This window comes from Puntigrus tetrazona, chromosome 15 (assembly GCF_018831695.1).
Source record: "Puntigrus tetrazona isolate hp1 chromosome 15, ASM1883169v1, whole genome shotgun sequence".
Classification (NCBI taxonomy): domain Eukaryota; kingdom Metazoa; phylum Chordata; class Actinopteri; order Cypriniformes; family Cyprinidae; genus Puntigrus; species Puntigrus tetrazona.
The window spans coordinates 14,645,556-14,667,665 of NC_056713.1; the positions used below are offsets into that span (position 1 = coordinate 14,645,556).

General features: G+C 37.6%; 1 protein-coding gene across 3 annotated transcripts; it reads right to left on the reverse strand.

The window, feature by feature from the left end:
• Window positions 1–1,090: 1,090 nt before the first annotated feature.
• kiaa0753 (KIAA0753 ortholog) lies at window positions 1,091–19,257 on the reverse strand. Of its 3 annotated transcripts, none has more exons than XM_043259879.1 (17): window positions 18,876–19,257; window positions 18,210–18,741; window positions 18,022–18,128; window positions 17,495–17,557; window positions 17,163–17,384; window positions 16,893–17,085; window positions 16,338–16,507; window positions 15,519–15,649; window positions 15,259–15,405; window positions 14,963–15,052; window positions 14,372–14,459; window positions 14,094–14,150; window positions 13,707–13,877; window positions 13,090–13,165; window positions 12,737–12,857; window positions 5,340–5,561; window positions 1,091–2,465 (listed from the first exon to the last, which is right to left on the reverse strand). In XM_043259879.1, the coding sequence occupies exons 1-17, from the start codon at window positions 18,990–18,992 to the stop codon at window positions 2,327–2,329; spliced, it is 2,646 nt and encodes an 881-aa protein (XP_043115814.1). In that variant the 5' UTR covers window positions 18,993–19,257; the 3' UTR covers window positions 1,091–2,326. The 3 variants fall into 3 exon arrangements, with proteins under 3 accessions (XP_043115814.1, XP_043115813.1, XP_043115815.1); XM_043259878.1 differs by having other exon boundaries at window positions 15,519–15,652; XM_043259880.1 differs by lacking the exons at window positions 1,091–2,465; window positions 5,340–5,561 and adding an exon at window positions 9,193–10,342 and having other exon boundaries at window positions 15,519–15,652.
• Between the last annotated feature and the right edge of the window lie 2,853 nt (window positions 19,258–22,110).

The window sequence follows — 22,110 nt, forward strand, 5'->3', positions numbered from 1 at the left end:
TGAAATATATGGGTTAATACATTACAATTTGGGGTTTTTTTATTATCTAAAGGTTAATCACAGAAAACCTGTCACCACAACTGACTCAAGCACTCAACTCAAAAATCCTCTGAAACCATAAAACTGTTGCAAAAAGAAACCGCAAGAAAACTTTGAGCCAAACAACACTGACAGATAGCAGAAATCCCAAAAGTGCTTCAAAATTTGGCCTACAGTATCATTCAGTTGTCTCTGTGATACAAACAGCAGTTGCACAGCTGAGGGACCGCAGGTGCTGTCCATGCCTGCCGGCAAACTGAATATCTACATTGCGGAAGCAGAAGTGCAAAAGGGATTGTGCAGGAATATAAATATCTTCACCCTGCCAATGGCAGTGTATCTCTGTAGTTCTATAGTAGGATGACTGTGCAAAATGTTAGCTTGTTCATAAATCACTATGTCGTGATTCCTCCTCAGGCTTTTAAATAACCAGCTCTGTCACAGTACATCCAACAGCAGTTCAGCTGATTAATGCTGGGTTGTAATGGCTATAAAATATGACTCTCGTGGTAGCTGTCAAATAGTAATTGAAAGACAAATTGACAAAATTAAGGCCAAATATGACGCACTTTCAATAAACATGTTTAATGGCTCATTGTCTGTGTGAGAAGTGTCCACGTGTAAAAACAATTCAAACCGCACCAAGTTATATCCAGCTCTCACCCCAGGCTTAGCATTGCTTCACATCAGGCATCCCAAATAACTGTTCTCGAGTAGCTCTAAATGACTATTGATAGAGGTGAAGTCTGGAGTTCTTCAATTCCAGGGAACTGCCCGTGTTGCATTACTCCACTCCTTTAGGGACTTGGCCTATTTGTAGCAGTCAGGAAACCCAATGACAAAACACTTCTGACTTCAAACATTGCATTGTTTCTCCTGTAAAAGCAGCAGCAGAAAAACAGCCTGCAGGTCAGACCAGCACAAAGATAGATAACATTGATTACAATGGCTACACACAGGTAAAATTCAATTAATTAAACTTTTTCCTTTTAAAAAAAGCATCCAGTGCTCTGACTAAAATGTGCCAAGGCCAGAGAGATCCTTCGAAAGAGCCATTTTAAAACATTTATTTTCTTTATAAATTAAATCATGATTATAAACACAATACAAATTCAACGAGCATCTTTCACCGGCAATAAAAACACAACCAAGAACAAGTTCATGCCAAAATGGTGACTATATTCCAGTAGAGTCACAGCATTAATAATGGTTCGTGGCACGAAGCCTAGAATTTGCTGGCAAATGCAGTCACTTGTGCATTAGTTTGCTTTTGGCACTTTTCACAAATAAGTAGGTAACTGAACACTGGGAAGAAACCTGTGACTCACATCTGGGGGTTTAAACTACAACCTGACAGGTTAAGAAATGTACCATAAAATCTGCTCACTGCATTAGAATTAAGCATCAAGGGGACAACAGATACTTTTAAAGCCATAAAAAGCCCTTAAAAGACGTAGACGCTAATGTTATATTCCTAAATGTCTAAACGGCACACTCTCTGATTATTATAGACTTACTTTGTTATATTAGAGCTGTATGCGTGTACATTTTGATGATAAGAATGCTTGTAATGCTTACCTCGTCCTAACAAATTTTTTGCATACCAGCAGAACATCTGGACCCATCTGAGAGCCACTTTCCCCCTCGTGCTCTGACACGTAAACTATACACTCTAAGTATACCTTCACCTGTCCGGTCTCACTGGACAACATATGGACGCTCGGTGAACTTAAAGGCAATTAGCAAAGAGAAACAAAAAACATTTAGAGAATATGAAATCAGTCCACAAAGTAACAAATTCCTGTTCCGATGCAGACAGGCACTTAATGCAGCTTGGTAGGAAGCGAGTGCGTGTTCCTCTAGTGTGAGATATTTATAGAAAACAGTGTACATCTTATCATTTGTAATACATTAATAATGTAGAGGTTCTTTTAAGGCTTTTGTCTATGCTGAACAGGAAATGCAAAAGTCAACTAATGCATTGACTAATGCATGAAGAAGGTTGTATGGATTATGTCACACTGATGTGACATTTGTTAGCCGTGTGCTAAAAAGCATCTGTTTGCATTTAAAAGTCAGACCGCCCACTGAGGTTTCGCATTACAACAGAAATAGCGGTCTGGGTAAAAACCAAGCTTTAACCATCAGGTTCAATGATTGTATATTGTCCATTATTTAAATGTGATTCATGGAAAAACATACAAAGATATCAACCTGGATATGACAAAGTTCTGTTCCAAAAATATAATCAAAGTGTCACTGCTTGCAAGTTGTTTATAAGGAGCCTCTATGACATCGATGTGGTGGGAGACTGGACTGGCCGCAGGAACTCTGAAGTGAAAACAGCTTCCGCATACTCTTCGCAAACATCCTGGAACTCTGCTGCCACATCTGCCAGAGCCTCAGCCATTAGCTCATCGGCCAGACTGCAGGAAACAAGGGAAAAGAGAGTTACAGTCACAAAGCACAGTTCAACCAAAAATATGGAAATATTCCTTAGTGTAAATGCCTAATTCAGGAGAAAAAAAAAAAAAAAACTCTATGTTGGGTATATTTAATGTTAAGTGATGTTATTATTAACTAAAACTATTAAAAATAATTTGGCTTTTTTTGGTATCTGAATATACAAAAAAATTAAATAAAGCTTAAAATTAAATACAGACAAAAACTTCAAGGAAAATTGGTTTTAAGCTAAACCTCGGGGAAGTTAAACATAAACAATTGCCTTGTATTTTTATTTCAGTCAACTTATTTCAAGAAGAATGAAAAATCGCCCCAATTTTTTATTTTATTTTCTATTTCTATCTTAATACATGTTGTCAATGCTACTTCTATTTCATCACAACCTTGAAAAAATATTAAAAAAAGACAAAAAACATAAAATTACTGAAACGTAAAATGAAAATGAAAACTAAAATTGATTCAGTACCAACTACTTTGTACTTATGTACTTTTAAATTAATAATTTAGAACAATGCACTTATCGTGTACATACATGTTTTATATTGTACTTTTATTAAAAAAATAAAAACAATGTGCAATTAAATCCGTAATTAATTTGTGTAATTACATTTATAATTACACTGTTGACCCATCCCTTACACCGTAACCCACCCTTAAACCTACCCAGACCTGTCCAAACCTTACCCATATTCCATCACAATTGGCAGAAAAAATGTTCTGCAATACAATATGAACACAATAAGTACATTGTACTCATTTTTTTAATGTAAATACATAATAATTAAGGCCACCTAATATAAAGTGTGACCAAAGATTCAATTCAAAACATTTAAAAAAAAAAAATCTCTAATAATATATAATACAAAAAAAATAATCCCAGCATTAAAGAATAAAAATGACTTCTTTCTATTTCTTCAGGACAGTGATGAGATCATCTAAATCTTAAGTATTGGAAAGTATTGAACTTCCTGTGTGTAAAGAGCAGAACTACCCAGAGAGCCCAGTCAGTTTGTGCTCACTCAAGGCCTCGTCTGCCTTCAAGGCTCTTATTACCCACAATGCACGACTGACTGACAAGTGCCCGCACCCGTTCCCAGCAGCAGCACTAATTGCCGTGACATTTCCCATCTTCTCTATTTCTCTGGAATAATAACCATTCAGAGTCTCAGCGGTGCTGCACTGACCTCTCCAAACAAAAAAAAAAAAAAATAGATCCTCAATTTCTTTTTATATTTGCGCAATAACTCGTACTTTTTTAGGGCTGAAGCACACAGAAAAATATTTTCACATTTGATTCCTCACTTTCTCCTTTCAGTAAATGATTTCAGCAACCATTCTTCTCACCACCCACACAGACCGTGGCGCGAGGATCAAGTCTGACAAATGAGACCTCAGCTCTAGGATCGGATTCTGGTTTTTGTGTTCCTCTTTTCACCGTTGTTAAAAGTCTGTTCTCCGTGGACTAGCAGGACTTGATAAATATCCACCGCATTGCACCAACTTAAAAATTCTGTTAAGTATGCTAATGGCGGGGTGGGCGTGCAGGAGCACTAGCGGAACAACAAAGACGCTCATTTGCACAGGAGCACGCTCTGCATTAGCACCCATCAAAAAACAGAGCTAATATTTACATTTAAAATGGCATCGTGTGCGAGGATCATTATAGCCGCGAGGCTGTAAATAATCTCAACTCCTACTAGCTGTGTCACTGTGGGAAATGCACTGGGGCTTATGACTAATCTGCCGTTGCTCCGGGTGCAAAGAGAAGAGCTGAGCTTTTAGTGTTCATGCATCCAGGAACGTGTCTTGAGCATAAACAAAGCAATGAAAATATGTCAAGAAAATGTAGATATCGGTGATGAATGAGCAAGAGCTAATTTAAGCTAGCCGTCTATGGGCCGCATGCGCAACACAGCTTCAGCACACACATAGTTGAGCTGTTTACTGAAGTCACTGCTTTAAGATGGGTGTCATGACTCATTTGCAATTTTTGGTTGTGAAAAAAGACGACATGCAAGATCCTTTTCCAACGCAGTCCGGGCCTGTGGCGTCTTTCCGTTTTATGCAAAATGATACTAAAATGTTATCAAACGAACAATCATCAGATGTAAACTCGGAGCTGCTTGTGTATTGCAAATTAAAAAAAGTATTACATTTATTAACGAGGTCATGACACAGTATTGTGCTTGTAACCACACTTTGATCTGTTCCTATAATCATGATTTGTGTGAAAAGGAATGAAGTTGTTAGTGTTTTACTCCCACTAGTGTTCATTTCAGCTGGAAACTGCATTGAATTATATGTATAGGTTTTTGCAAACATTTTTTTTAAGTGTTCTTTTGCCCTTAGGAATACCCATTCCTTGATACATGATCAAAAATGTGTTATCTGTATATTTTGTTCAGCGTGATCGAAAGAACTATGCTACACTAAGCTGTAAGGCTTTCCCAACAGAATCTAAGTGAATAACTGAAAAAAAAGATTTGCATGTTTCATTTAAAGACTAAATATACCTATTGTTGTGCAATATGTAATTAAAAAGGTTAATCTAGGCTACGCTGTTAGCTGGCTAACTCAAAAAACAAAAAGAAAGGGTAATGTTTAATTTGATAATTTCAGTTTATGTAACATAATGATGTGTATCAAAAGCTTTAACATACTATAATAGGAATAAATATGGTAAAGTGTTTTTCTATGATTTCTAATCCAATGGAGGACCCTCAAAAACAACTCATAAATAATGAGTTAACAAATCATGCCTCTTTCAGGTATAAATCAGCACACATTTTAGTGGCGATTGAGATGTTTTATAAATGAAGCAATCATTAGATTCAAACCTGTCTGCTATCGCCCAAGGATTGAAGCTCCCCAGAGCCTCGTGTGAAACCAGGCGCAGAAAGGCATCATGGTTCTCCCTGTATTTCTGGATACTCCTCTGCATGCTGGGCGGCACAGTCAGGTAAAGCCCTCGTACGCTTCCCCCTCCAGCTGGGCCTGGATGACTGGGGTCATTCAGAGTTAAAGACTCCTCATCTAGTATCGATGTGTCTACAGCAGCTCTGTAAACAGAAAAAAAAGGTTTAGGGTTTTTTTGCAGTCTCTTTCATAGGTCACAATTTCAAACTTGTGCCTCATAAATTATTTTAAGTTGTCGTTTTTCATGTATTTTTGGATAGCATAGCATTTTTGGATAGCATAGCAGTATCAATCATATCAACTGTCCGGGGAATTAAATGTCAGTCCAAACACAAATACGTAATCTAAATTAATATTTCAATTAGTTTAAAGTGTTGGTGCTAAATCCGTAATCAAAAGCACTTGTGTAAACATCTCAATCCCTCAGATCACTTCCCAGTGACCTCATCTGGGCCACGTTGGGTATTATTCAGGCACTCAAAAGCACAAACACTCTTTACAATTATATACAGCAGCAGAAGTAACTGACATTTCTGGTTGACTTTAATGCCCAATATTAGACACAAGCTCAGTCTAGACACTTAAAGCGCAAAAAGCTGGCAACAGCGCACAAGGGCCATTTAATCTCTAATGGAACGTTATGGGGGCCGGCGCTGCTATTGTGCAATCACATCCCCTTTACCGTTCCCGCAAGGCGCTCTCTTTTTGCAGCTAATAGAATACCGCTCCGGCTAACTGCCACCTCAAGCGTTTCTGGGCATGCTGTGGCACTCTGGAGAAGTGAGGAATTGACCACAGCCAGGAGAGTAATGTCAAACTTTGAGTGGTTGCACAGTGCGAACAGAAACGGCACGAACAGGCGAAAGGACGGTCAAGGTAAGCACTCAATTAAGGGATTCAAATTAGAAGGCGTCCCCTGTGTTAATTCAGCTCTGTAGTCATACGCAAGAAAGGTCGTACGAGGTGCTGAAAGAAATTAGCGCACAAGCAGTTCTGTGAGATGTAAAAATGAGCACGCACATACATAGTGAAATGGGCAAAAGCTTTCCAGGCTTCTTCTGTCAAAACAAGCCAGAAATAATGACCAAATTTCTCCCTTTCCTGCTTTCAACAACAGCTCCAGCAGTCACAAGCAGAAGAAAAACTCTGTCAACACTCCACATGTGATTTATACGAGCAGACACAATGGCAGACAGCATGAGGCGAGGTAGATATAGAGGGAGATGATGAGAACTTCTTTTCGGGGAAGGTTCATCAACAATATGGTATTTTTATATAAACAGGGTACAAGGTAACAGCTATGAAACAAGAACCAAAGTGAATTCCTCATTTCAACAGAGTGCAATAGTATTCCTGAAGGGCAATTAGCAGGTTACAAGAAGGGTGATATTTTTCACACAGAAAGTAAAAATGTATAATAATAATAATAATAATAATAATAATAATAATAATAATAATAAACATTTCAAATTTCATCAGAATGGTTTTAAGTCTGACAAACCAAAAAAGACAAACTTGAGCGAGTTTTAAGATTTTTAAGCCTTTTATGCTATTATGCAATACTGCCTAAACTGTTTTTTTTTGTATAAAATTAGACTGCATAAGAAGATATTCAAATGATGATTATTTGGCTTTTAATTACATCATTTTTGACAAAGAATTACACTACCCTATAAAATGCATTTGAAATCAAATCATTCAATAGTAGTCTTATGTTTTTGCACTTTGGGCTTCATGAGTTTGAATCCCAACTTAAAGACATTTCCCGATCCATCAAAAATAAAAGTAATAATGGCAAAAATAAATAATAATAATAATAATAATGTGTGTTCCATTTCTGGTGAGATTCTAAAGTGTGCATTAAAATGGACATTTTAATCATCACAAGAGGACACAGGACACATAGTAGTGAAGTGACTAAACTGACACTGTGGGTGTCACAATCTGGTCAGGGAGACAGACACCGAATAGGAACCAAAGGTAAGTCTTTAACTGAACAACACAGGGAGCGGCATGTAGCCGTATACTCAAACATAAGAATGATAATATGTTCAAATGATAATATCAATCAGGTAAATAAAGTTCTTTGATTTGTCGAGGGACAGGTTCCTTCCGGCCGGCAGGCAGACAGAACGACAGAATGACGACAAGAGCCTAAGGTATGTAACCTCATGATCAGCCATGGGAGGAATGGTGAGAGCGTGTTTTAAAGGGAGTCAGGTGAGTGGCTACAGGTGCTGGTGATTAGTATTTGGGTGATTGGGATCGTGATGAGGTGGTGGGTTCGGTGGATGACGGAAGTGATGGCATGACAGTGGGTCACAAAATCATATCAACATGGAGGATGTAGTATGTCTGCATTCTATTCATACTTATATAGATCATGTAGATCCATACGACATATAACATACAAAATCAAAGACAAATGTAGAGACTACCCAAACAGTATGTAACTTTTTTTTTTTTTTTTTTTTTTTTTTTAAAGTAAATACGTGTGTCCCAGTCATTCTGTGACAAAGTCATTCTTTTACATAGCTGTAATAAAAGGTTGCCACCACTTTAGTCTAATTCACAAGCAAACATCTCATCAGTTCTTCAATAAAAAAAAAATCAGATTGGTATATTAAAGTTCTTGCATGGAACACATAATGTGCCATTAAAGCAGCAGACCACAGCGCAGACAGACACCGTTTGACCCAGACTGATCAGGAGTGATATAATGAAGAAAGCCGGCTGTAATAAGGTTGTGCAAACAGAAATGAGACGTGTAAACGTCAGTGAATGAGATTCTGGGCGACCAATGCTCTATCAATATTCTGAAGGCAGAGATCAAAACAAATAAAGCTAAAGGGCTGCAATTTGCACCTTTAATCCAGTGAGAAGCCTAACGCCAGAAGCAAGGTTACAGTCGAGGAGCCGGACAGGGAGAGGGAGATTAGCTGGATGAAGGTTAGATGAAGAAAGAGATGGAGAGAAAGAAAGAGAGATGGCAGTTTGAAATAAAAGGTTTGAGAACAGAGAATGAGGATCAAACCAAAAGCCGCAGCCTCACCATGGTCTCCGCATTGATCTCTTTGAGCTTTGAATGAGCAGTGGTGGATCACACACTCTCTTAGATGTGCTGGTCACTCTTTATGGAGTCCTCCAACACCAATAACCTCCATGTGTGGACAAAGGACATTGTAAGATAACAGCACTTATCAGTTATCTCTCCTGAGTCACGAATTAGAAAATGTCTTTCAGTGATTTTGCTTTGCACAGTGAGTAAGATTTCATACCACACCGTAAAAAACAAGAGAAATTAAAACAATAAAAATGTACTTGAGCAGAAAAACGGTATAAGACTTAAATATCACTCAACTAGCATTTTTTTTCTTGTTTCAGGCATGTTTATTTAGATCTACACTTAGAACAAGAAGAAACCTCGACAATGGATAAATTAAAATATTTGCTATTTTTATCAAATAAAAACACACAAATTAATTATTTAATATATTTCATTAAGGTAAAGAATTACGTTAAAGTTTTGGGGAAAAAACAAAAAAACAACTCACTTATGCTCACCAAGACTACATTTATTTGACCAAAAATACAGTAAAAGTAGTATCATGAAATATTATTACAACTTAAAATGGCTGGTTTCCATTTTACAATCGCACAATTTTCATTTACATCAAAATCCTTCCTGAGCATTGTACGAAATACTGATGTTAAAGGAGCGTACTAAAATGGACTGGAAAGGAATAGGAGTGGCTGGTGATTTTAGTGTTCAGATTGGTCTGTTTGATGCTTTTACAGCAACATCAAATGACACTTGACTCTACAACCCACTGATAGAAAAATCAAAACAAATCACAGAGGGAGAAAAAACGAGAAGCAAACACATGTATTGAGTTTCATTACAAATCAGGGCACGGTGATTGATTATGCTCGAGAAGAGCTTTTTAGCTTCTCCCACCGGTCCCCTTACAACCCCTTTCTAAAGCCAAAATGGTTCTTGGAATATTAAAAAAAACAACAACAAAAGCTAAATAGCAAACCACACTGGCAGCTCTTTATTGTGCTACAGTAAGGACACACACTGCTGCTTTGCAACCAGTCTAACAATGACAAAAACGGTATAAACCCCCAATCGTTTTTTGTGTGTGGCATTTACAAACTCTGCAGTGTTTTCATGTCAAACAGTGTGTAGTCTACACAGGTAATCACAGATTAGACAACAAATAATAAACTCTGCATGCTAATCAACATCAGGCCCCAATATCCGCTGCCTCAAATTACCTCCCATGAGCACACACAACGGCACAAAGAGCCCAGACCTTGCCCCCTCTAGTGGCACATTTCATACACAAATAAAGTTTTACTGGTTTCTCATCATAAATCCTCAGTTCGGCCTTGGCCTTTAGTGGCTGTACTAAAAGCTGAATAATTACCATAATGCTTTGCATAATTCATTTTCCGCAAGTTTTATCTTTCCTGGCCACATCCGCCCAATAATTGTCCATTCTGATGTAAATAAGCTGCAGAAAAGGATGTAAAATGTTCACAGAGAGTTTGATTGAACCGTTAGATTGATTCTAATATATAAAACTGTAACATAAGGATAGAATTAACAACTGAGCCCGGAAGCGTGAATGGTAATAAGAGAGAGTGAATGAGTAGATTGACTGTAACCTTCTGATCAAGAGTGCGGCGTCCATTTATGTGACTTTTAAACGAACCGCAGTTGTCAAGACGTCACTATGCTCCGCAAGCAGGATGAACACAGCAAAACACTTCTTTTGGAAGGATTAGTCAAAAATAACTTGAAAAAGCTTTCAGTGACAGCCATTTCCTGAGTCAGAGAAATGAAATATCGCATTAGTTGGCCAGCTGGCAGCTTCATCGGCAGACAAGGATCCTGAAGTGATGTCAAGATCTTGTCCTTCAAAATAAAGCGATGGCACCGAGTGTAATATAAAGTTGGCTACCACACAAAATACTTACTAACTGCAGTACTGTGAAAAAGGAAGCATTTTTAAAAAGTGTTAAGCTTAAGTTGTACTTGATTGTAATTAATTAAGTGATTAAAAAGAACAGACAAAAAGGGGGCATTTCTGTTAGAACGTACGCTTTGTACTGGTTTGTCTAAGTGTATTTTGTTAAAGGTTTGTTGCTTTTTGACATCGGTGAAATGAAAATTCAATACTATACTATATAAAAAATAATAATAATAATAATAAAATCAAACTTATAATAGTACAGGAGACTGTAGGCATCTTTTATATAATATTGCACATGAGCACAAAAAATATTAAAACAATATTGTACTTAATATTTTAATTATAAAATAAATACCATTAGACTATATATATAGTGTATACAGTTCTGCTAGTGAGGAGTAAACAAATATTTCAAACAAATCAAAGGATCCTGAAAAAAGATTAGTTTCACACAAATAATAAGCAGATCAACTATTTACAACATTGATAATAAAAAATGTTTCCAGAGCAACGAATCACCATTTGTGGATGATCATGTCACAATGAAGAGCAATGGTTGCTGGGAAAATTCAGCTTTGACATAAAAGGAATAAATTAAATTTTAAAATACATTCAAATAAAAATCTACCGTTCAAAATTTTTATTTTTTATCAATTTCGTGAAGGTTCAAGAGGCTTCTTTCAAAAGCAATATTTGAAAAAAAAAAATCTACCCAACCCCCAAAATAATCTTCTATTGGGGATTTTCAGTTTAACTGACAGAGCTGTGATCTCCGTGTCCCTATCAGTCACTGCAGCTCACTGGATTTCTCCAGAGGGATCTTAATCGTGGTCACAGTCATTGCTCATGTTTCAACACAGACACTGTAAGAGAGACTGAAGAATAGTCTCCTGATGCAGTGACATTTTAGAGCTGATGTTTTCTGTCAGCATTAAGTGACTGTCTGAGGATAAATAGATCCAAACAATAGTTCAGATCAGGGGCAGCGGAGAGAAACCGTGGCCTCATGCAGCCTCGATTCTCAGCAGCCCGTGACATCCATGCTCACCCAAATACCCATGGTGAATGAGCTGGAGTAGAAGAAGAATAAACAAATCTTCAAGTGGGGCTAGTGCTTGTGATTACTGTCTGGGATGTTAATTGAATATGTTGACATGTAAAAGGTACGGTAACACAAACATTACTATAAAAGGATCGCAGTATCTCTCTCTCTCTCTCTGTCTGTATTGGATCCAGATTGAAGCTGAAGGCGGCATTTTCTTTTGTGACAAAGAAAGTCAGTGAAGCATGTGGCTCACTGACCTGAGACCAGTGAACAAACACTGGAACACTGAACACAAACTCACCTAACTTATATACAATATATAAAATATATTGCAAAGTTGTTCAAAACAGTTGTTAAAAAGAAAAAATATACACACACACGACTATGCATTAAAAATATTTAACATAGGGGTAAAGCTACTCACAACTGCTGCTTCCATCTCGCTTTTTTTTGCCAAAGAAGTGCATTTACTTAGACTTATAATGTCTTATGACCGATGCATTTAGAGATAGGGGATGATATAGGTAAATTGTACTTATTTTGTCTTCTGGGAAGCATGTATTTCAACCTTTACAATGATTTGCTTGCATTGTCGAGCTGATAAAAGCATTCGCTCCATGAATAAATGCAAATATAAATTACTGAAAGGTATGAGGATCATTTTAGTCAGTATGTAGCAAACAGAATGCAAACTTGAAAGGCTTGTAGACACTGTAATTCCCTGAGATTATACAGGAGATGGTGCTTTGAATTTTGTATGGACATTGTGCTCCTACATCGGGAGAGAAAAAGAAAGTGGAGGCTGAACGTGTACACCTCGCTCACAGAGCCAAGAAGCGAGCTTAAGCCGAAAAGGAGAAAGGATTTTAATCTTCTAATGTATCTATTGAACCTGTTCCACTAAATTTCCCATCATGCCCCTCTCGCTTCAGACAACTCTCACGCCCTCAAGACTGTCCCTTTTTATTCTTTTATTTTCCTCATTAATTTACTGAGCCACAGCTGCTGCCAAAGCTTTGGGCAGAAAGAAGCGAGGCTCCCGCTTTCTCTTGGCAGAACTACAGAAGGAGGAGGCGGAGGGAGAGAGACACTGGCTTTTACCAGGAGATATTTTGGAATTTGATTTTCATGTAGCTGTTATTGAATATTCCCTAAACAGACATATATTGCAGGGCAAAAAACACCCCGGTCAATGTGCGGTTTCCCTACAATTCAAGCGAAGACTGATTCAATTGTGACTGATCCAAATGTGCCTGGCATACACTCTAAAAATCAGCTGACAGTCACTCACCCAGTCTCCACCGGCTTTTGCAGGAGGATGTCGGCCGTACCGGGTGCATTCAGGACTGGTTTCGTCAGACGGATTGGCTGAGGAGAGGCCGGCCTAGAGCTAGTAATATTCCTTCCAGCGTCTGCAACAAAAAGAACGTTTTACACTGCTGCCATCTGGTGGAAACCATCGTCAAGTCAGCCAAACAAAATGCAGATCACATACTCGTCTGTCTCTCCAGGGGCAAAGTGGGGGAGACGCTGAGACTGACCTTCTGATGCTCCCGAAAGGACAACTGATAACTACTTTTGTCAGTCTTCCTGTCTGCTATCAACCGGTGAATGTAAATGGTCTATCTGGGTCTTGTGACTCACCTGTGCCTTTTTCCCAGATATGAGGGTCAGAGTATGAAATCATAGCAAAGCGTCGACGCACTTCATCCTGGTCTCTCTGGGTAATAAAAAAAAATAATAATAATAATAATAATAATAAATATATATATATATATATATATATATATATATATATATATATATATATATATATATATATATATATATATATATATATATATATATATATATATATATATACAGCTTTGTGAGTAGTGTGATTTGGTTCATTTAATTTCACATTAATATTCATATTTATTTTAAACATATATTAGTTGTGATATTAACAAAAAGGTTTCAAAAAAACTTTTTCAGGAAATCAACTGAATGAATAAATATTAACGAAAAGGTTTCAAAAAACTTTTTCAGGAAATTAACTGAATGAATAAAATATTTTTATTTTTAATCATTTCAGTTAGCATTCATTTTACTTATAACATCACTTTTTAATAATATTTAATTATTTTATCAATCCTTTTAATATGAGAAATTTTATATTAGAAGAAAATATGTTAAGTTACCAATAAGTTACAAAAAGTGTGGCTTCACTCTAAACTCATAAATATTATAATCTATGCCTTCAGCTCCCACACACTGACCTCCATCTCCTCCATCCTGAGCAACATGCTCTCTAAAGTGGGGCCCTGCAGCTGTTTCTCAGCATCAGCCTTGGCCACCTGCTGCCTCTCAGTAACCCACAGTGCTCGAGCTGCGTCCTCCAGAAGATCTTCCAGAAGAGCTTCGCTCAGTACGTCCTCACTGGCCCCAGGCTGTCAGCATTTACAGCACAGAATAGCAACGCACATTTTACATTTAACTGTTGCTTCAAATTGATCGTCCTCACATTTTTGTTATGCGTGAACATTTGTAAACTGAACCTTCATTAAATATTTAATTTAGCGTTCTTCAATAAATATTTAATTTAGTTAAGTCCTTGGTGCCGAAGGTCCAGGAATGCGAGAGCGAAGAAAAGTGTGGGTTTTCACCTTATCTGCAACCTTCATCCGCTCTCTGAGTGCATCACTTCCTGCTCCTACTACCTGCTGTACAAATAAGAGACAGAAACAGCAGAGACAGGATTCTTTATTTACATCCACACTAGACGGCCGTTCACAGTATGCCCAAAGGAAAAAAACATTGAAATATCAGAGGAAATGGTACAAATGGTGTACTCAGTCATACAAGGATTTATAGCTCTTGCTGATACACGGATACAAATGTCAGACATTTTTGGGGGAAAACACCATCAGATGAATGTCTTTACCTTGGCTTGATCCAACAGTGGCTGGATTCTTTCTCTAGCGGCCTGCTCAGCTTTTTCCGCCCATTGTGTCGGAGAGCCCACTGTGGTCCTACCATGGTCACATGTTTAGACACATCAATGGAAACACAAACTCAAGTGATCAAAACGTTCAATGAACCCTTTCCCCTCATTGAACTGAAGAAAACATTTCAAAAAAAGGATTGTTTGAACAAATAGTTTTTCTAACTTTAAATTAGTTATGCCAACTACAAAGGAATGACTGACTGAATGATTGTTGAAACTTATTACTTATTAAAAAGGTATTTATATATTTTAATGTAATTTATTTAAAAATTTTTATAGTTTATTAAATTAACTAAAAGGACGTGATATGAGATTAAAATTAATTTCCTGTTTGTTTAGATCTTGATTTCTATACATCATAATTCAACGCAAATGGATTATGTCAACTTCCATTTTGCTCATTTAAATTGATGTCAATCAATGACATTCTTTGATAAGAAATTCACTGCATTAGCTCCTTTTAAATGAACTCAATTAAACAAGCAGCAAAACTAATTTTTTATAATAATGAGGGAGCTGCTGTCATACCGGAGTTTGTTAATGCGGTCAGCCTCCTCTTTACTCAAACAATTCAGTTCTCTTAGTCTGTCTGCAGTCAACCGGTCCAGCCAGGCTTGCCTATAGCACATAAACCACATACGCGCCAATGAGCTTCGACTGTCGCCGTCTCATACTCAACAGTTAAAATATATCATCTTCAACAGCAAAAGTGAAAGTTTAAAATGTCACAACTGAGGACCATAGAGATGATCATTTAGTTAGAAGAAGAGCCCAGTGATAATAGAAATGTCTTAGATAACTGAAAGAGAGAGTCCATTATGTACCTAAGAGCTTCATTTTGGGCTTGATTTCTGTCGTGTGCTGAAGGGCTGAGCGGTGTGCTGCCACTAGGTCTGGTCTGTGGCTTCTGCCTTTCAGGGCTCTTTTTAGGTGAGAACAGACATCTGGGCTCTGGCCGGTTAGACACAGCACTAAACAGGTATAGATATACATATATATGCACACATTAGGAAAACACAAAAGGTGCAAGCATGTGAAGTCATGAGTCTAAGATGAATATGGATGAGATGCTGGATGTACTGACCGTGGACGAGGAGGAGAGTAAGGGGATGTTGGTATCCAAGGCACAGTGGGCTCTTTCTGAGGTACCTGGTTTTCCCTCAGTCGAGATGAGACTGTGGGCTGCTGGAAGCTGGCATCGCGAACATGACCGGCCTGCTGAATGAGAAACAGTGTTTTGATGTTGTTGTTTTTTTGCTTTTTTAACACTACCATTCAAATATTTGTGGCTTGTAAGATTTAATGTTTATGAAAGAAGTACTTTATGCTCAACAAGGCTGCATTTATTTGATTAGAAATTTATATATATATATATATATATATATATATATATATATATATATATATATATATATATATATATATATTTATATTTATTTATTTATTTATTTTTATTTTATTTTTTTAATTATAAATTTAAACAGGTTTACATTTACATTACATATTAAAATATAATTTATTCCTGTGATAGCAAAGATACATTTTCAGCCACCATTAATCCAGTCTTAGTGTCACAAGATCATTCAGAAAAGATATTCTATAGAATTTGGTGCTCAAGAAACATTTCTTTATATAATTAATTTTGAAAACAGTTGTGCTGATTAACGGTTTTGTGGAAACCCTGATACATTTTGGCATTACACATTTGAATGTTAATTTTAAAAAAAGCATTTATTTAGAATATAATTTTTTTTACTGCCACATTTGATCAATTTAATGCATCCTTTTGAATTTCTTTTAACATATTATTAACTGAAATGTACTGTTTCTCAATAAAATGCAGAGCTATAATTAAGTATGAATAAAATTATTATTATTAACAATATTAATTTAAAAAATAAACCTTAACAAGGTCTGGGTTGATAGCACTAGAAGTTTTGTTGGGCTTCTGTGCTTCTGCCGCTCTCAGTTTTTGATGATGCAAAAGGCTCTCTAGCCCTGCCTTCAGAACTTCATTGCGCTCCTTCACCAGTGCTTGTGAGGTCCTGTGGGATTTTGCTGCCAGTCTGCTGCCTGCATTCATTAACAAAATCTCAGATTTTCTTTTGCAATACCCTGAAATCAAATACCAGCCAAGGGAGCAACCAGCTCATTCCTCAAGCCATCACAAGATAAATAACTAAACACTGATTTTCATATACAGTGGCCCAAAAAGTATTTGTACAGTTAAATGATATTAAAATAAATGCAAATTATCAAAACCAGATACAATATCAAGCAAATGCTGCTAGCTCTAGTGTGTTTGTGTGTCAATATATCTAAAAAAAACATTTCTTTAAACTAAACTTGGTTAAATGTTTTTTCTATATAACGCAAAGACATTCAGACATGAATTATGGACAGCAACAAAACAAACTCTTTTTGAAAAATGAACATCGCTTTGGTTGTCATGGCTCACCTTCAGGCTTTTTTGTAGCAGCTGTCTTTTGGGGTCTTTGTGAGGTCCTCTCGGTGGGTGCTCTAGCAGGACGTGGAGGGGACATGCTGCGGGCCCTGACCCTGGTAGAAGTCTTTTCAACTGGGTTGACGTTCTGCAAATCAACTTCTCTTTTCTTGCATGTCTCCTGCTTACTCAGTGCTTGGTCCAACATCTGAGCGATAACAAATAAGATGGCATTAAATCAAAGCTTTGATATTCATCGAAATTTGTTTATATACGGTACATCACCTCTAATTTCTGCAGGATGTCGAGGGCTGTCTCTGGAACGGCAGATCCTTGCCCCACCTCTGCTTTGGCTGAGCAGAGAGAGAGCTGGCGAATCAGCTGCCCCAGCTCTTTGCAGTGGGTGGGCACTCTGTTCTCGGCAGGATCTGACACCTGGTTGATAAAGACCTGCATGGCTCTTACAGCCCCCCGGTGAGCAGCGGCCAGTCTGTCCATTGCCCTGGACTGAGAAGACATCCACAGAATCATTTAACCCCTGCATGACTCATTCTTGCGCTTAAAAAAATAAGCTATAATCGAATATTGATGTTTTTGAGTAAAATTAACTTTGGTACCTTTTGGGTGTGTTTGGCATTCTGGAAGCGCAGCTTGTCTAGATCCTCCTGTATTTCTTTAACCTTGAACAGAACAACAAAAAGTCCTGACGTGGATCCGTAAAGCCGCCTTTTCATCTCCGACAAACGACAGACCACAGAGGAGCAGCTGTATGAAAGCAGCTTTATTTGTGCGCAATAATGCTCGTGTTTTCATGCTTTACTGAATATATGCAAAATTCAAATTGAGCATTTTGCTTGCAAAGTTATTTGAACTTTTGAAGTTAAACGTGTGCACTCTAGCTGTGAAATGGGTGGTTATGTATAATTATGGCGAAATCATTATTTACACAACTACGTTAATTAGCCCTAAAAATATTATTATATTATGCATCGTATTTCTTATTTGGGGGTGAAATGCAACAATTGTGCATGAATATCCGAGACCACAAAAAGACAGCTTAAATTACCTTTTCGTTAACAACTAATAAATAGATTTTTTTCTTCCTTAAAAAAAACTGTATTGGTGAATTGCAGGGCTCACAGACCTGTGGCTGTAACACATAGATGATACGTGCAGAACGGGCCGCTTGCTCCTGTCGCCGGATCTCCATCCTTTGTTTCTCATCAGGCTCCAGAACCTCCACAGCGCGTCCTGCAGAAAACCCACAGGCACAACTTTTAAAAAAGTGTACAAAAACTACATACTATTGGTGCTCAGGATTAATAAGAATACCTTTATTAGCCAACTGCTCTATCCTTTGCACGTACGTGCTGAGCTCCTTCTGTAATTTCCGGATCTCCTGGGTGAGCTGTGGTTCACCGCTGTTGACTCTCGGGTCGAGGTCTTTATTGGGCGGCTGGCCCCGTTTAAGTTGGCTGTTGGGTTCCTGAGGCGTATAAACAAGCACTTGAGCATCATTTTTAAATAGTGTTTTTGGAACTGATATCTTTGGCTGGACTGCATAAGGACTGCAATCTATGTTTCTTCTTTGTGAGCTGATATTGTGGGATGTTTCTGCTGGTTCGGGTGACAAACGGCTGATGGTTTCCTGATGTTTCCTGCGCAGATCTCTCCTGGCGAGTCTGACGGCAGCCTGCAGACGCTCTTCTGAGAGGACTGAGAGACGTACGGAGCTGCTGCAGCTCTCCAGATCATCCTGCCTTTCTGTACGGGGTTTAAGTTTCTCTATTATGATGGGAGAAGGGGGTCCCACGCGGGTGGCTCGGTTGAGAACACTGGCTGTCACTGTATTATTGAACTGAAGCTGCGATAAAAAGAAATAAAACCAATTACGAGAATGAAGGAGAAGCTTGCTCACCGACAATCAAAATAAGTTTTATGTATCAAATAAATATAACACAATACATATACAATGCGTTCAATGCATCGGTAACTTACTTGCGTTTGCAGACCAGTCATAGGAGACCCAGAGGATTCTTTTCTAATCCATTCACGATTCACAGAGCCCAGGTCACCAATGGTCATAGCAGACCCCCTTTGGAAATCTGAAATCATCTTGAAAATATTTTTTACGTGCCGTCTTGACGGAAGTAACAAAGTCAACCAGTCCTGCTTGAGTAATCCTACTAAGAGCAATTATCTACTGATCCGATCGACTGCAAAAAAAAGCAATTGATTTATCGCACAATAACCGACGAGTAAGTCCGTGGTGTTGTATTTAAACATGACGGGAGGTTGGCAATGAGAAGCTAAAATCAAGATTTGTTTTTAGGAAACGTCAAGCAGTTTAAAACACCGCCATGACAACAAAACACTTCTTCGTGATGACCCGTCAGCTGTTATAATTGTGCTCGTGCATGTTGGCGCCCCCTATCGGACTACGTTACTGACTTCTGAGGCGATCCAAAAAGGTTTAATTAATTGAAAACATGATTTTAAGCTTTAAATATTGCGATGTATTGTTCATTAATTTTATATATAAAAAGGTAACCCAAAAAAAAAAAAAGTACATATAAATCTAATATATATATATATATATATATATATATATATATATATATATATATATATATATATATATATAATATATATATATATATATATATATATTTTTTACAATTTATTTATTTATATATTTATTTATTTACAAAATAAATTATATATATATATAATATATAATATATATATATATATTAAATAGTTTATTTTATTAAACATTTTTTTTGTAAATAAAACTCAAAACACAGTGTTGTAAATTAAGCTACTATATTTTCTCTATAACTATTAAAATAATGCACACAAAGAAGTGTAATCAATTAGACTGAAAAGGTAAACTAATAAAAATCATGCAAAGTCATGAAAAATCATGGAATTGTAAATATAGCTAAATAATGGCTTGGGTACCAAATGTACCTGCAATTACACACACACACACATGCACACATCTATTACGTAGGACATTTCAAGGGTAATCATTTGTACAATATTCTACAAAGCTCAGCTGCTCTCTGCCCTCGTTTACTCTTCAATAAGCTCATGTCAGAGACCCTGTCCCCATGGTAACACGGCCAACCTCACTCGAGCGCTGAGCCTCTGCCACAGAAAGAAGACAGCTCACCTGAATAGATGAGAATTAGAGCACATGAAATATGGTGCATGAACAGAACAAACAATGGGGACGAACTGCAGGCCAAAATGCAATATCGACCTGTGTATAGAAAGAGGAAATAAGAGCAGGGAAGGGACGAGAGAAAGAGGAGACTGGCCTGAAGGCCTGTCTACTAAATCAATGTGTTATTAAGCACGCAGACATTTCAAAAGCCCAAAAAGACGCAACCCAGGGTAGCACACAGATGACAGGAATATATTTCATTATATTAAAAAGCATTCAGGCAACCACTCTGAAGTATAGTCTATGTAGTATAGGTATGAGGGATGGTCCAGCTTGCACATTTCGTTCTTGTGTCCTTGGGAGATGAGGTGAATGTGTGCGTGGAGAGTAAAGGTGTAACTGGACGTACTCTGTTGATGTGCGCTGTTTCATGCAGCTATTTCTCCACGAAATCAAATTCCTGCCAAATGTATTGCAGTCAGTTGTAATTTCAGTAGGTGCTATTTTACATTCTTGCGACGGGATACATCAGTTCACAGGAAGTGGCTGCGTGGAAGAGGCTAAGGTGCCCAACCCGGGAATCGTTTCCGGGACATGTTTTCATTACCACAGAAGGCACTCTGGACTATATCTCACGCACTCAGATTCCAGAAAACCACTGGTCGTGTGAAAGAACCGTAATCAAATCAGGATCGTTACCGGGTTCAACCTGGGACTAGAAGGCACTCTGAAGACATTTGTCCCCTCTTGTGGCCCCTCTCTGACCATGAGTTTATGTATGCTTGTGTATTTAGTTAACAAAACTTCTGTGCGCAAACTACTCGAATTTCTAGTTCAGCCTTGCAAATGAATGTCCTTTTATGATTTAGATCCTTGCTCCGTGCTCTGATGCATTGATACTGTGAGAAAGTACTTTCTGTGGCCATGAAAATATCCTTTCTTAGTTTATGTGAATTTACAATGTATGTTCGCTGAACGAACAGATTTGTTGATGCCAATGTAACCCTGCTACAGTTACTAGCTAATATAAATAATTGCAATTGATCATAATTAAATGTAATTATTTCTCTTAACGAGACGATTTGCTACACATAATTGCGGGTTTAAAACTAATTCTGAATTACAAGATGTTAACTGACAATTAAAAGCATTAAAAGCATAATGGCAATAGTGTACTGTGACGGCGTGTCACAATACCTGTGTATAAAATACTTGATGGTCAGCTGAGTAACGCCTTTATGTTCAGACTGACAAAAAACAAAACCGGTATTTCCCCTCCACAGTGCAAACTAATGTGCTTATGTTACCTATTCTCCTAAGTAGTGCCACTTCAGACAGAGCTTCCAACACAGAACTCTTTCCTCTGATCACCAATGACAGCAATAGCTGGAAGATTCAGGTGCTTTTCAAGACCTAATGACCTGAGAGAGTCCACTAGGTCAATACATGGACGTGCTTTCTCTTCATAGAGCCGGCTTAGACCACTGCTTTCAGACATGTCTGCGAAATATGATCAAGAGCCAGAGCTTTATATTATGATAAAGTTTTATATTATGATATGATAAGCCCAAAAGACAGTATATTCGTATGCATTCAGATTCATTCTAAAGGGTAGTTATTTTACCTTTAAATTTAAATGGTTTATTTTATTGTACATTCACTGAATGTGGAAGGTATTGACAGATACAGCCATGATTTTGCACTTTGGCAGAAAAAATGAGAAACCTATCGTGACTGAACAAGCAGAATAAGAGGAAATCTCTGTCTCCACGCTTTTCCAAGCCAAAAAAGGGTTACATTTCTTAATATTTTAGTTTTGCTGTCAATCAGGAACTCCGCAGTGATGTGGTTCAGTTCCTTTTGAAAGCGTTAAAACACAGGAGACAAAAGACCAACAAGGAGAGGTCACACTGTTGGGTTGAGTGGAAAATTAGCTGGCTGGCAACAAAAAACTGTTTGTTTGTGGTGCTTTTCCCGAAGGCCCCAGACATTTGCTGGGTAAACAAAATGTGTGATTTGTTTCTGACTGAAAGTGAAAGTGTCAGCCTTTCAAGTCTAGGG